This window comes from Saccoglossus kowalevskii, chromosome 17 (assembly GCF_978046115.1).
Source record: "Saccoglossus kowalevskii chromosome 17, keSacKowa6.1, whole genome shotgun sequence".
NCBI lineage: Eukaryota > Metazoa > Hemichordata > Enteropneusta > Harrimaniidae > Saccoglossus > Saccoglossus kowalevskii.
The window spans coordinates 15,884,813-15,901,964 of NC_140657.1; the positions used below are offsets into that span (position 1 = coordinate 15,884,813).

The 17,152-nt window shown below is 40.0% G+C and overlaps 1 protein-coding gene across 1 annotated transcript; it reads right to left on the reverse strand.

The window, feature by feature from the left end:
• Positions 1-2,372: 2,372 nt before the first annotated feature.
• Positions 2,373-5,159, reverse strand: LOC102808147 (uncharacterized). Its single transcript, XM_006819098.3, has one exon. It carries the CDS (start codon positions 5,142-5,144, stop codon positions 2,373-2,375), a length of 2,772 nt encoding a protein of 923 aa, XP_006819161.3. The 5' UTR covers positions 5,145-5,159.
• Positions 5,160-17,152: the final 11,993 nt, after the last annotated feature.

Genomic DNA, 17,152 nt, shown 5'->3' on the forward strand with positions numbered 1-17,152 from the left:
AAAAGACTGACACGATCGTGGGAGGGAAGATGGACTCCAATCACATGTATAATAATATTTATATAGCATATATTTATTTAGATTAATCAGATTATCGAATTTTACAGACAAAAAAGTTCATTCAAGATACACACATATCGAAGTTGAAACATAACTTAAGATACACTCATTTCAACTGATAATATATTATTTATATTTTCAAAACAAACCAAATTGTGTGTGTTTTCCCCATCTATGGCAAAAAAAAAGATATTGTGTTAGCTCCATGCTCAGTTTATGCATGGAAGTATTACCTCCATGGTCTATACAAACACTAAACGAACATTTTATATATTGATGTTTATTGTTTTTTGTTGTATGTTTATTGATCATAGATAATGTAATTCAATGCATTATTTCGTGCCAAATAAAATATACTATACTATATTTGTGTACAGCTCATACAAAAACACTTCAAAGACTTTAATTGTCTGGTAACGGTGGCAAACATTAGTCTTAGCTGCATATTTACATTGGAAGCCCATGGTGCGCCCTATACGGACAGGTTACAGTCGGGATGAGTAGTTTTGTTACTATAAATAAGTGAAAACCCATACTGGTAATTGTGAAATAGTGGTGCACACGCCAAATAATTCCGACTGGTGGAATCCGTCTCGCCCTCACCGGCACAGCCAAGAAACACATATTTGTGACTTGCAGATTGCCTCTGTATATGAATATGTGTTTGTATACTTGCTATCTGTGACTGCGAAATAAATACACATTACTTCTTACAACCCGCTTGTAGTAAACTTAAAAGTCACTATTTTATACATTTGTTGTTTATTGTCTAGTTTGGTGGCATTTGTCTATCTGCATGCAATGGATGTGTTTCCCACTCAAAATAGTAACCAGTACACCCAAAAAAGTGTTTTTTTCAACAACAAAAAGTTAGGATATGTGTTTATAACAGCGGACCGCTCACTTTGATTTCTGGATAATCGCCTTAGTGCGCAAACAATAAATATTGACCTAATTTGCATAAGTTGGCCTACTTAGCAACGGAAACAACGCACGCACGCCCTGTCCTTGTGATCATTCTATATTAGTACACCGTGTGTGACACATCCAAAAGTTAGCGCTCCTTGAAATTATTATCAGAATTATTATTAGAAATGAAGAGAAGGAAGGGATCAAAAAGGAAGAATATGACACCCATGTCCGAAGAAGCAATGTCCGAGCATGACAGACAATTGTGAATATTGTACGTGTCACACCCTTGTTTTGCTTAGGCTCATTACAGATTTTTGAATATGTTTTATGTTGTTATATATACACTACTGAAAGGTGAATATACTAGTTGAGTTTCAACCGACGGCTGTTAATAATGTACGTGTATTCCCTGATTACAGATTTTTGATTATCTGTAATTAGCGAAACGAGCCATATACGTATTAATTATTATTATTTTCGGCAAATATTTTGTAAATATTGCGCATATAAAACCCATATTCACTGAATACAGTTCAATTTTTATTGGGTGTGTTATCCTGTTTCGTTTCGTTTCTTCGATTACAATAAGCCTTCTCCGTATGCTCGTGTTGGAAGTGGCGGGTAAAGTTCAGGCGGACGTTTGCGGCCTAGTCGGGGCTATGGGCACGCCTATGGCGGTGTATTAGAGTGGTTGTTGCAAGAGAGGGCCTACGGCGGGCGCAGCCACCCTGCGAGTTTATTCCTGGGGGCCTATTGCAGACACTAGCATTTTGAAGGGGGTATATTTGCCTCTCGCGCGGGCCCGCTCTAGAAGGTGAAAAACACCCCGCTTTCCCGCTAAATTTGGAACGCACATGGGGTAGTAACAGCATATAGAGTGAACCCGGGATTTTAAGCCGGTGATGACCCCGGTGAACTCGTCATTCTTGCCCGCCAGAGTATTTCTCCTAATTCCACACCGACAAGGCCTGTAATTGAGTATTTGAACAGGCACGAACAAACGTCATAAAAGCGAATGACCAATCAGTGCATGTTTTAGGAACAGATGTACACTTCCTTGTAATTGTAAGTACACACTGATTGGTGCAAGCTATCGAATACTGTGGCGTTCATATGTTTCTAAAATAGTGTTCACGGAGTTCCAAAAAAAGAATTTGTATAATCTTTTGAACATATTTTGTGTGAATCTTGCATCTCAATACAGAGAAGTTGTTATCGGTTTCTTACGTCATAACATCCGAGACTGAAATCACCATAAACCACAACGAGTCATTACTCATATTGTAAAACCACTGATTTTCACTGGTATTTAATGCCCCTATTTTGATCAAGTTCACGATTGTTGTCAGTGAAACGATGAATTCTATCGTTATTACGCATGCCCAGCGCCATTTTTCTCTTCATGGCGGTCCTGGCTGTTCATGTTGAATATCGACCACCTCCGCCTGAGGGCGCTCTCGTTCACAAAACTTACAAAGCCGGGCAATCAGTGCGATGACATAGGCGAAAAATACGAGGAGGTTGAGTGCAACGAAGGAGAATATGACAAACTCCGCAAAGGGTATGTTATATAAATCGACGCTTGCCAAGTAAAGAAACCCTGCGCAAGATGAGGTGAAAAGCAAAATCCAAAGGGCGAATTCTTCGAGACGGTTTTCAAGATCGCCTTGGTATGGTCGGTAACGAAGCTGAAGTTGTAACGCGATTGCGAAAACTGCAGCAACGGCAAATGGTTGCATGACTGTGCCACGGGGTATACACGATAAGAGTATGGCGAGACACAGCTTACGGAACAAATACCCGATCTCCACGTACTCGAACATATCCTTATATGGCCTGAAAAACTTTCCCAGAAAGCTTTGTATGTTTTCCAGACGTCTCAACATTTCGGGGGTTTGTATGTTTGAGAGTTGAATGCGACGCCGAGTTGGCATGTATTTGGCAAGTAAAACACCAAAGCACACAGGCATGATAATTCCGTATATTACAAGCGCGCATATGGAAGTTAGAAATATTTCTATCCAAAGAACACCTTCACACGGTATGGTAGGATAGTTGTGCATGTACAACTTCCCGGTTGCTTTATCCACATCGCAGATTGTAAGCGCCATCAACGATTGCTTAACAATCGGAAAGTACATCACGTTTAAAAGAAAAATAGCCACACCCCCACATTTGTAGCAAAAATTCTCGAATGGGCGCCAGTCTAACCCGGCATTCGGTTGCAATAATTGAGCATTGGCTGGGTCGGCGATGAAACGTCTAATTCTGTAATAATTCCAACCAGCTCCGATAGCAATCAGTACACCAATAGCAGCAATGCACATAACGGGTACGGAAATTGTCATTAAGAGGTGGAAAGGAGGTTTGAACATTAGAGGTATAAGGCATGCCATGCTTTGAAATTGAAAATTGAAAGATTCTTTGACAAAAATTAGAGCTTTGTAAACTTCGAACGGTGCGACAGGATATGTACGTAAAATGGCTTCCAATAACTGTATATAAAAAACAAACCCGTTAAGAATACCTTGGGCGTTTCCGGCAATCCCAGATAAATTACCAACGACGACAATCAAAGTCAACTGAAATCCCCAGAAAGGTGCTCGTCCAACTGCGCAGAGTATTAAATTAGCGGCCAAGGCAGCTATTTGAAGCGCAGTTGTGAGTAAAACGTGTTCAAATCGTTGTCGCCCATATCGCCAACGGAGAAACCACGCCAACAAGACTAAGAATACAGTCACAGATGTGATTACTATCAATGCTTTGTACGTCTTATTTTGTCCGTCATAGCACGGTCGGCAGGAGTGCCCATCCAGATAGAAGCTACTGTTTTCACACTCTAAGCACAGCCTCCCTTTGTGGTTTTCCTGGCAAACGCAGGACGAATCGCATTTAGTAACATGGCGACCCGTGGCAGCGTCAACACCCAGCCAGCATGTACAGTTCCCATTCGAATTGCAAGCCGGGCTTTCCGTCTGTGTTGTGATGCATTCTTCTATCGTTGTGACGTTTTCCAGTGAAGGTGCAGGCCAGAAATTAGTTTTCCATTCCATAGTGGCGTTTACCTGTTTGCCTTTGCATGTGCCGTGTGGCAAGCAGGGTTCACAGTAGCCTGCGTTACCATAGAAATGCTCATTGCAAGTGCAGTGATCGTAAAAATAATAAACTGGATCGAGTATAACGTTACACACTCCGTAGTTTCGTTTCTTCATTCGAACACTGGGACACGAGTAATTTTTGTTCGGGATGGTCATCATTTGGTCCATGTCGAATACAAAGAGTCCATCGTCATGATGAACCCGCGGCGAAAAGCTACGCATTTTATTATTTCCGTGAACATCTAGAAATCGCAGAGTAGATAGGATTACGTATGTACCCGGCACACTGCCGGTTAATCGGTTAAATGAAAGATCGAAAATTGTTAAAAATGGCATGTCAACTCTCGTATCCGGTATTCTCCCTGTAATATAATTGTGGCTTAGATCAATGCAGTTTAGATATTCGAAATTATAAAGTTTTCGGTCTAGCGGTCCGTGGATGCCCGTGTGAGAAATGTTCAACCAGTTAAGGGCTGTGGAATTTTGTATTAAGTGCATCACGACCGAAAAATCTACGCGGAGGTATGGATTCTCGGATAAATCTAACAGATGGAGATTTCCACCAGTGAAAGACGCCCCCGGCGGCAAACTAGTGAAACTGTTTCCTTTAACTACAACACGAGTGAGAAGAGGAAGCTCCACCAGTTCAGTCGGCAAACAACCTGACAATTTGTTATATGAAATGTCCAGTCGTTCTAGTCCAGTCATATATTTTATGCCTTCTGGGATTTCTCCCGTTAGCTCGTTGTTGGCGGCAACAAAGTCAACCACTATACTGTAGTTATAACCGAACGTGCTCGGAAAGTCGCCATACAGTCCCATCTCGGAAATGTGCATCGATTGTAATTCTTGCAAATAGGTGAGAGATTCAGGAAATCGACTGCGCATGCGTGTGTACTCAAAGTCCACAAATCTTAATCGGGGTGTGTTGTAACCCAGACAATCAGGGATGCTACCGCTGATGTTAGTTTCCCCGACACTGAGCACTGTCAAGTTGACCTTATCACATAGCCCCCTTGGCAACGTTCCATTGATTTGTGTATTCATACTCAATTGTACAAAGTGAAGTGGCATGTTTTGGATAAGAACGTCGTCTAGCGTCCCTGAGAAGTCATTAAAGGAGAGCGTGATATTCTGCAGATAGGTCATATTCGGGTTGAGAATGTCAGCTAAGGAACCTTTCAAATTGTTTCTGTTCAGGTCTAATCGATCTAAAAGTTGAAAACGTGACACATCAGGCACGTCACCAGTCATGTTATTTACTTGCAGAAGAAGCTTTGTAACGAGCCCCTCGGTGTTACATACGACACCTTCCCAGCAACACTGGTCTACTGTATCGTTCATCCAGTATTTATTCCTGTACCAATAATCACCCTCAGTTTTATTGTATATCTGGAAAACATACAAGATATTCAATATTAGATATTCAACTTTTCATCAGTATTATGTAGTCAGCCATCTTGATTTTCAAACAAAGGGTTATGAGTAAAGTATGACATCATAGAATCTGTTGTCAGAAATTGAGAAAATGATTTGGATTGATGTTTCCTTTAAAGCGGGGGAGTCGTCACCTGCGCATGCGTCAGATTCCCATAGCGTGTACAAACAAGCGTCTACCCATGAGCCTTTGCGTTTTTAGCGTGCGTTGTTATCGTCGCTTGGGACTCAATTCCCGCGCATGTGCAGGTGACGACCCCCTGCTTTTTACGGTAAACAAGAATTACTGGAGGATAATTAGTAGCTGGTACATCCTGGACTAAAAAAAAACTATTCCACCAACCTCTTCCAAGACCATTTTCTCAATTCTCCGCTGACTGTTGTTATAACGCCCGAATAACTGCGATTCTTTAGAGTTCCATGTTGCAGCACAGGTCGAAGGATTCAACTCAGAACTATATTAGGTAAAACAAATATAGCAGACATTTAGTGGTCACATGATTATTATGTCATTTACTGGCACAGTACTTTTTTTCTGGTGAGAACAAGGGTTCGTCTTTCTGTAAATTAAAGGGTGGCAGTCGTCGTGCCGCGTCCTGTTCGATATGGGACTCATAGCGACGTATACAGCACGTGTAAAATACATTGTTTATTTACATGAAATTCGAACACACGCTGCGCCAGGGGGGGGGATTGGCACGAGAGGGCGCCATCCGATATGAATGGAACGTTTCGACGTCAGTCGTTCGTAGCCCACCGTCAAAGCAACAACGTCCCGTTTACGAACAGATGAAATACTTTCAGCAATTTCTTTACAGAATAATCCTCAACAAAACTTAGAAACATTTTATAGACAAATACAGGGTCCAAAATTATGTCTATCGCAAAACAATTCAACCGACAACCAGTTTGACGCCACAATTTCTTGCTGGAGCCCGAGTTCTACGCGTGATTTTATTGCGTTCAAAACTGTTCCATTTCAAACTGCGCATGCACACACACTGTGGTTTCTCGAAATGCATACTAATTAGGTAACTTGTCACTGATAAAAGTCACCGAAAATATTTTGAGCAATTTTGAGCAATAGTACTAGAGTGAAATATAAACGTGCCTCTGCATCCTCCATTAATTTCGTAACTTGCTATGATCATGGTAAAGAGAAAACTTGTGCTTACTTTCAACAGTTAGCTGGAGTCCGATCGAAAACGTGTAAAAAAAAATACCTTTACATCATTTTTTCGATTATTTTTTTCAGCTCGTAACGATAGAATCAGTCAGTTTAGAACTAACATGTATGCTATCGGAAAGCATTTTGGCACAATTTTACTGAAAAGACGAGTTTTTCATTGCTCATGAATATTAATTTATGCAAATAAGACAATTATTTCAACCAATCGTGTCATGCAACTCTCCCCCCCCCCCCTGCGCTGCGCGACGACCACCGCGCTTTAACGTCGGTGATGTTTACATTTTCCAATAATAACCACCACTCTTGCCATCGGCATATGGCCCTGTGCTTTGCAGTTCGAAATATCATATCTCATCTCCACGAAGCGCCATAGTAGCGAAGCAGCGCCACAGTAGCGAAGCAGCGCTACAGTAGCCACGTAGCGCCATAGTAGTGAAGCAGTGCCACAGTCACCACGCAACGCCACAGTCACCACGCAGCGCCACAGTCACCACGCAGCGCCACGTTCGTCACGTAGAACCACAATCGTCAACCATTCGTTTTTAGTGTAAAGAAGTGAACAATATTGTTCACACGCGTTGTAAGGGACTCACCACGCCGATTGAATATATCAGTGGGGGCATACTGAAATATGGAATAATATCATAAATTATTATACATCTGTCACCGTAACGCCATAAGTTACAGCGAGCCGTAATTTTGCGGTATTTTACGGGGTGTTTTCATACTACCATATTAGGAAATGCGAATTCCAAATATGGAATGATTACGCGCGTAAGCGTCCTCTAATAATAAAAACAAACATGGCTGCCACCAGGATTTGACCAGACTCCATACAAAGAAGTTCGCTGATTCTGTTCTAAACTTTTTGGATTTCGGCATTCCCATGATGTATCCGTGGAATAACCTTATATTATATTATACCAGTGTATTACTGCCATCATTGTGATTGGTTGGGAGACTGTTTTAATTTATGCAAGCCATGGTTAAATTAAGCAATAACCCCCGCCGAAGGCGGGTATACCACGAGATATTGCACAATTCACGACATATATGCACGAGCCGCAGGCGAGTGCATATATGGAGTGAATTGTGCAATATCAAGTGGTATACCCAACTTCGGCGGGGGTTATTGCTATTATATTATACCAGTATATTGACAATTCGATAAAACTTGTAAAAAAAGAGTTTACTAATACTTTCATCTACTAAAAGATCATGATTATGGCCCTTGAACATGAATATTTATAAGAATAGTATGTAGTTGTACGCTGAATGCATACAAAAATTACATGCGCAACACAGTTCAAATTGAATACAAACTAATTTTTATTCCACATAAAAATGAAACATATCCACGTTGAATAGAGCAGCGTAAACACACAAATTAGCATAACAAAGGATGACCTTTCTGACCTTTTACTGACGCACAACGCGATTTGAAATACAGGGTCGTGTACAGTTTGGGTCATTTAAACAACGGATTTTCCACGTTTTCATTCCGGTTTTTGTACAATTTGGACTGTAATTTGCCCATTGAAAGTACAGTTGTGAAATAAACCGGTTTTGTGACTCAACATACTACTTGTAACTGTGGATATTTGACGTTCAGCGGTACTTGGTTCGACCGAAATTTGAGACGCGGCGGGACGCGGTGTATCATGTACGGCGACCGGCACAGCGACCTCAGTTCCAACATCTGACCTGGATACCTTTGGTATAACCAAAGTTTTGTGACAGTATGACTGACAAGTTTTGTCATTGTTCTGGGGTAAGTTTGATGGTGTAAAATCGGATTTTCGCATCGTTTTTGTGACACGTACATGATATGCCTTGTCTCAACTCCGGCCGAAAGACTTTGCACGCCGTCGCTCTAATACAGTGGTTGGTGAACACTCGTCACAAATCTGTAGCTTTCGAAATTATCTTCATCATCTCCTGTAATTTATTTACCCATAGTGGAGAATTACAATACCATATATCGTCGTCGAATCCTGCGTTGTCCCGTGTTTTTTGAAACAGATGGCAATTACCCGGGTGCACTGCAATTTTGTCAGCTGCCGCTACCGGACACCGGTTGTTATTGGTGGCATACATTTTTGCCTGTGACTCATAGTTTTTTGCATTTTTATGTCATTGAATTCCTCAATTATATCTTGTACTTAAAGATCATGTTTTCTTTGTTGGAAGTTCGCAATCCATCTCAAAGTAACAACATTGAGAACATAGCATTCTGGCGTTCGTGTAGGCACCTCACGGTGTTGAGGGACAGTGGTTTAGGTTTGTGTGGCGAACGACAATCACCTACCCCAGACCATTCGTCCCGGTGTTATCGCTATCGCCACACGAGACTCCAGCTTGTCTCCTATACAATTTGACTGCGCACATCCAGAAAGCAGATGTAGCTGTGATTGGTGGAATACTAATAAGTTGAGTGTCAATCAAACGCCCACGCTATCTTTAGTAAACAAAGTCACATGACACGCGCCATTTTAGTTTTGGCAGGCGATTTCAAGGCAGCACGCTTAACCCTTTCGTTCACAGGTTGGGAGATATTAGAATGACTGACAATTTCACGCCACTGTTTTACATTATTGGCGGATTTTTCTGCGCTATCAATCTTTCTCTTACAAACTAGACATAGATGAGACGACAGAGTCGCTCCTTTCACAACGTCGCACTGGATCAAATTGGAAAGACGATTTCCATAAGTTATCCCTCCTGCTTTTCCTGGCTTGAATAAATTCACACACGACTTTAACTGTCCACAAACTCGAAGACTACACGAACACAGTCTACAATAGTCGTCCGCAACAATATGTATGTATTTCTTCGGTGTACTGATGCACGAATGCACCGTGACACGGTGTTTCTCGGGTGTCGCCGGCGCAATTTTTCACCCAACTCGCGATTCTGTTTTGCAACATTTTATCAATAATCCCTTTGACAAAATCGCCGACAAAAGCACCGCTTTGCTGATCTTTTGTTCTATAATTCTTAATGCAAACACCGACCCTAGTAGTAATTAGTAACGTCGTCTAGTACATATGAACGGTCGTCATTGCAAATCGAACATCCTTTTGAAATTTGGACGTTGGGCAGGCGATTTCAAGGCACCGCACTTAAATATTAGCAACATATTTTTCTGAGCGGTTGTTTATTCTCTTTCAAACGAGACATAAATGTGACGACATAGTCGATCCCTTATCCACCGCTAAGAATGCCGCAATGTTTCGTTCGTTTTGCAACATGCCACAAATCGTCGAAAAAAACACCACTTCGACGGAAGCTTGCGTAATAAGGGGGTTAAAACAAGAAAACAAATGCCATGTTTAATACATATCGACCTGTTTTACTTGCGAAAGATAACGGAACATGAACTCGTTTCGTGCGACTTCGGAACCCGAAGGAACACACCAACAACGTTGAATTTACCCGCTATCTTCCAAATATGGTATATTAATTTATTCAGTTGTTTATTTAGAGTGACGTCCGCGGTCGAATGCGATTGGCTATCGATGTCAGTGCAAAGGTCATATGAATATTAAAATTAAGTGGGCGGAAGGAAAATTGTATAGGAGACAAGCTGGAGTCTCGTGTGGCGATAGCGATAACACCGGGACGAATGGTCTGGGGTAACAATCACCCAACGACCGACGCTCACAACTTGGATCCCACCATTAACAAAAAGCAATATTATAGTTATATAACTTTTCAGATGTTTTTAATTCAGTATTTTTTTTAATATTCTTCCAAAATTCAACCACTATATTTCCCTAAAAATCAAATAATACCGGTTTTATGTATTTCCGTATTAAACCTGTAGTCAATTCATGTTCCAGGGCCACTTGGTTTAGCCGTGCATTATCAGCCAATATACCATGGATTGCATATGCAAATTTTGTGTTTGGACCAATCAAATCAATGGATTAACACCATCAATATACTGGTATAATATAATAAAGCATAATGCACAGTTACATGTATGGTGTTCCAAATAAGACCCAGAATATGAATACAAGTTCAATTCGTAAACAAATAAAAGGAAGGGCATTTAAATATTAGAGAAGTTTTGGGGTAATATTGATAGCATGAAAATATTATATACATATTTTATTTTGGCAGTGGTTAAATTAAATAATTGTACAACCTACAATTTTTGCATGCTATTCTTTGCGACATGTTTTCGTTGTCTGCAACATAGACACGGCCGAGTATCATGTTCGGGAGCTGTCAGAGCAAAATTTTCTTGCAGAAACCGGAGAAATCGTCCAGACGGAAATTTACCTTGACGATTTCGAAACACAGGCTAAAATGTATGCTACCGGCGGCGAAAATTGTCCCGTTGCAGCATTTCAAAATGTATTTCTCCAAATTGCAAAATGCGTTGTTTCAAGGGCCCCGTGTAAATGTAACACCCACTGACACAGTCTGGTATTCGTGAAAATAAATTGGGATCTATGATGAAAGAGATTTCGATAGCAGCAAATTTGTTGACAATTCATACACATCATTATGCTAGGGCAACTGCGTGCACTGTGTTAGATTCGGCAGGAGTTGAAACCAGACACATTATGTATTTCACGGCACATAAAATGAAGCTAGTGTTTCGGTCTTACACCAACAAACTTAGAATTAATCAGAGTCAAGGAATGTCCAGTATCCTTTCTCGCAGTTTTTGGTATAAAAACAAATCCACTGACAGAGAAGTGAACGTAGCGATCGAAGCTGATGTTTCCGACAACGGCATCCGTACCCCGGAAAACACCGGCATAGTAGCGTCTGGACCAACTCCCGCAGAATCTGGCACCCGGGCCGCTTCTATTTCTAGTACCCGCAATTAAAGTACACATGCAGCATCTGCCTTGTTCCATAACTGCACCTTTAGTAGACCAACTTCCTTTGATTGTGAGGATATCTAAACTTGCTCTTCTGTGCGTTTCGGTGTACTGAGCGCGAGTGTGTGATAAGAGATTAAATACTGGTTCCAGGGCCCATTTCATCTGATCACCGTGTCGACCAGCCGATGCTCATTGCACGTCGTACGAAAACGACTCTTTCTTATTTTATAAAAGGCCGAGAGTGTCGAAAATGCTACAGAAATGAAGTTGGTATAATATAATAGCAAGAAACCACCGCCGGAGGCCGGTATACCACGAGATATTGCACAATTCACTCCATATATGCACGAGCGGCAGCAATATCTCGTGTGATTGTAAGTGTAAGTAATTGACAGCACGAGTTAACCAATCAGCGATGGCGTCACACCTGGAAAATTCTTATCCTTGGGCGGACATCCGGGTATTTTCACCACCTCGCAACCAAAGGCCGATAACTCTCAGAAAACAGTACTTTGGAGTAGTTGTTCAGACTCCCCTGAACAGTGTAACAAGATTACCCCTACATATAGAACATATATAAATTTGGGTGCTGAGGATTACTTCAAAGTTGAGTTTGTGCTGTTTCCTTGACTTTAGCTGTTTTCACCGGCTCTTCGACTGGCGTTCCACAGCAGCTCGCGCAGAACCCATAGAATACATGGTAGAGTGACGCGCGTCTTAGCAACATAGAACGTTCTGTGACGTAGCTCCGCCCCTGGACAAGAATAAATTGTAGCAGTCAGTACTGTTTAAAGGGCGGTAGTCGTCGCGCCACGCATGCGCGAGATATATGGGTCTCATATAAACAAAGATGGCGACCTTGACTGTTGCGCAGATCGACGAGTACAAACTGAGACGTTTCCAAGCTTTAATTAGGTAATTTATATGTGATTGAAAGGTATCGAAGGAGTCACCGGCGGTAATCAGTGCAAGTCGCGCCCAGGTCAAACCTCATATTTGTTATTTTCATTTTGAAGAGCGAATTGGATTGTGGGAATAGTAGTTTATAAATAAATAAACGCTGCTCGGACTGATAAATATGATATATAGAAGATAATATTTGGTAATCGTAGTCCTAAATAACTATTAAAAATAGCTAGACGTTTCGAGCAATGGCTCTTTATCGATAGCATAGAAGAAAGTGTTATAACGTACAGGTAGAACATAGGAACGTAAGAACGCGCATGAACTATAAGTTAGAATCACAACAAATTCCACAATAGAACAAATAACGCGCCTTAGGTAGTGAGCTCAACAAATGAGTTGAACTGTTTGTTAATACCATGTGGTTCTTTAGTTCCAAGGCGAAATATAGTTTCCTCCTCGACACGCCTGAGCTGATTTTCGTTGCCATTGACAACACATACACCAGAAATAGACATATCTGTAATATTATGTCCACTAGAATTAAAATGAAGTGAAACCGGATAATAACGATTTTTCTGTCTAGTTTGCCGTAGATGCTCAGCAAACCGATCACCCAGTCGACGAACTGTAGAACCAATATAAAGTTTCCCGCATTTAATACATGAAATGCAATATACAACATTCATAGTGATACAACTGAACGGATATATTTTTTTGTGATTCTAACTTATAGTTCATGCGCGTTCTTACGTTCCTATGTTCTACCTGTACGTTATAACACTTTCTTCTATGCTATCGATAAAGAGCCATTGCTCGAAACGTCTAGCTATTTTTAATAATTATTTAGGACTACGATTACCAAATATTATCTTCTATATATCTGGATTGTGGGAAAATCAATGTTTATCAACACAAATGTCGTACATACGCAGCGCGACGACCACCGCGCTTTAAGTATATACAATCGAATCGATAAAATAAGTAGGTAACACCACATGACATCGGAAAGTTGTTTCGGGCTTCTCCTTCCGTTTTGGTTACCCATACACAAATAAATATTGTAAGGAAACATTTTGTGATGCATTGAATACCTCCCAGAAAGATATTTTCCGAATTATTTTCTGACAAAGTGCTGTGAGCTTACACACCAGTCCTACTCTAAGTACAACTTACCTATAGTCAGTCAGATGATCGTTTTCCTCGCTGTACGTTGATTGGGCTCCGAATTGCCAACCGTACACGCCACCACGTGGCTGGTGACGAATAAGACCTAGAAACAAATAAGAAATATTTAACATTGTAAATTTATCTCCGAATAAAAAGCAAACAAAACATATTCATATAAAAAGAGAATTTGCGGCAAGATAAATGGATACATGTGACACTTAAAACATATTTCATGTTCAAGGGCGTCACGTTGATTATCATAGCGCGGTCACGTGGTGGAAATACAACCCTATTATTGGCTCGGAGTCTATAATGAACATCCAGTGACCTCGATTGCTTTATCGCTACAGTCTCCGACGTTCGATTAATTGCTGTGTATACTAATTGGTTATAATAACACATATACTTCATCAGTGTCGAACAATGTTATGTTCGGAAAAAAATATGGACCTCGGCTGCTGAAAATAAAAAAAAATGTTCGATAAACGGCACAATACGTCAGTATAAATGGCGAACATCGTAACTGGAGATCTGAGTTTTTATTTACTCAAAATTGAAATGGTTTCACCTAAGTTTTGCCGTTTGAAATTGATGTTAATCCGTAAATATATTTTTACGAAAAACATAGAAATGAACATATGAACAAATAAAGTGCAAACAGGGACAAAGTGAATAAAAAAATGAACAATATAAAAGAGCGAATGAACAAATGAAATGCAAACATAAACAATAGAAAGGGACATACGAACAACGGAACTAGTAACATGATTAACAGAAATAAGCACTTGAACAAAAATAGAAATAGAAAAGGTAATATATAACATAACTCGGAAATGCAAACATGGACAATAAAAAAAGGGAAGAACGTGAATTGTGGAACGCAAGTATAAACAACGAAAATGGACACATGGACAATGGAAGGGAACACATTAAAAATAACAAGGGAATTGGTACATGGGCAAATGGTAAAAATGGTAGAAAATTGTAGAAAGGGAACATGAATATGAACAAACAGTCTGTCGGCTGAGATAGCTCCGCTGTTAGCAAGGCACATTTCAATTAAAGAACTGAAGATATCATTAGAAAATGAACAATATGTATAGTATTAAAGTAATCAGATTTACGGTTTTCAACAAGAAGTCGAAAATATAAAAAATGACAAAAATATTTACCAAAATTAGAGAATTAAAGCTATCACCACGAAATGAACAAATCTGAGAAAGGTACACATGTAATATCTATATATGTATTATCAAAGCAATTGGACTTACGGTTTTTAACAAGAAGTCGAAAATATCACTTTTTACCAAAAATTACAAAAATATTCACCAAAAATAGAGAATTTGAGATTTTGACATGAAATAAACAAATCTGAGAAAGAACCATCTAAGGTACCTGCATATTAAATTTGAAAACATTCTGACTTGCGGTTTTGAAGAAGAAGTTGAAATTGTAAAGTTGACGACGACGACGACGACGACGACGACGGACGACGACGGACAATCAGTAATATTAACAGCTCCGCTGTGTCGACTCTGTCGACAGCGGAGCTGATAAAATAACCTAAAATGGGAACAAGAATAATGAAATTTGTATTATTGACGTGGTTCCCTAAAGTTGTTGAGGATGGGACCCATGTTTATTCTCACGAGGTGCCTAGAATATATGTTGTACAGAGATGTACGTCGTAACAGTTTAAATACACTTTTATACCTGTGTAATTTAAGACTCTACTATAAACGGTCGGTGACTCCCCTCGTTAGAATGAAATGGTCCACGGAACGGATTGTTGACCAACAAGTGGCTCTATTAGATGAGATTAGAAACTGTTGGTACACGACTGTCAGAGAAAAATTATTAATACTGAGTGTGTACATCTAATATCTAGATGTCTGTACAAGTACGCCTTGATTATGTAGGGCTCTTCGATCCTATGTACTAACAGTGACGAATATCCCCACGCACGGATTTAGGGGAAGGCGCGCCAGGCCCACCTCCCCTTCATCCCGCAAAACAAATTGACAAATCAATTGACAAACCTAGCCCACCGAAGGCGCGCGGACGTGGCCTCCGTCAATAGGAGCCCCCCCCCCCCCACCGAATTTCTGGATCAGCCAGTGATCGCTGTCTGCGGCTCCGACGCCGAGTGCAATTGACGTTAAACCGGCTTTACGTCGAGCTGGCTGTTTGCGAAGATTGGTTCAACACATCGCTGACAGCGACTGCTGTTTGTGCATCTTCGAGGAAGCCACATCACGTCAACATATCATTGGAACTGCTGTCGGATTTTATCGGACGTCAAACTACTGACGAGCTATGTCTCCGACGCATTGTATTTTTGTTCTGCCTTATCTGGGCAAACCTTCAGTGCCTTTCGATTATATTGACAAACTACTTTTTTTATTTACAGTAAAAAATAGTTTTTTATCCTTTACGTATAAAGCAAATTACATTTTACATTTTTATAATATACTTGATAATTTGTGTTTCAGAGTCAAAATTGGAAATTGCGTACGAATTGCGACATTTAATGTTGAAAATGTTTTATACGCTTACAAAAAATAAGATCTTTGTAAAAATTACGAATAAAATAGCTGGTTACATTTTACACCTTGCCCATGTCTACAAATTTACACTTTTATTTATTTAAATTACATTATTACGAAAATAAAAACAATTGATTACAGCTTACGAAAATACCCCTTGACAAAGATAGTTTGATTTTGATTCCTGCAAATACCTCTTGCCGACCACCCATAAACACATGCTTGCCAGCTCAAACTACTACAAAATGGATGTAAACAGATATGCGGTCAACCACCAATGACCATCTTCTAATAAGAATAAAAAGCAGGCAGAAATGGGGTTTTTCCTACGGGGTGAGAAAACTTCATGGAAAAAGGTCAAAGTAATCATGAAAATAGGGTTAACATCAACGCCATGCAGTAAGTCAGATGCTGTCACTCGTGGTTCCCAGTCACCCCTCGGGGAGTCGGAATAGACATAACTGTTATTTATTTATTTATTTATTTAGTTATTTATTTAGTTAGTTATTTAGTTAGTTATTTAGTTAGTTATTTAGTTAGTTATTTAGTTATTTAGTTATTAACACATACTCTCTCCCGAGGGGGAATGGCAATGGTTACAGATAATAGTAAACGTATACAGTATTAATACGCTAACAAGGAAGGAATGAAAATAAACTAATTTACAAATTTAAAACAGAATTTTAATAGAAAAATATTAAAACAACTCCTTCTAAAAGAAAGATTCATATGATTTCCGTATTTTTTGCCGAATTTCAAAGCACTTGTTGATATATATACTGTGCTACCTGGAAAACCTATGATTAGCCTGACAGGTAGGCGTGAGTAGGCCCTCGCCGACCGAGCAGCATCAGACCCCGGGAGGGGGGGGGCTACTTCCACATTAAGTGGGTAAAGGTCTGCAGCCCACCTCTCTTAAACCATAATCACTTCTAAATCATTTTTTTCTATTTATATGTCCATTTCTAAACACAAGTGTTTTCATCGAAAAAAACA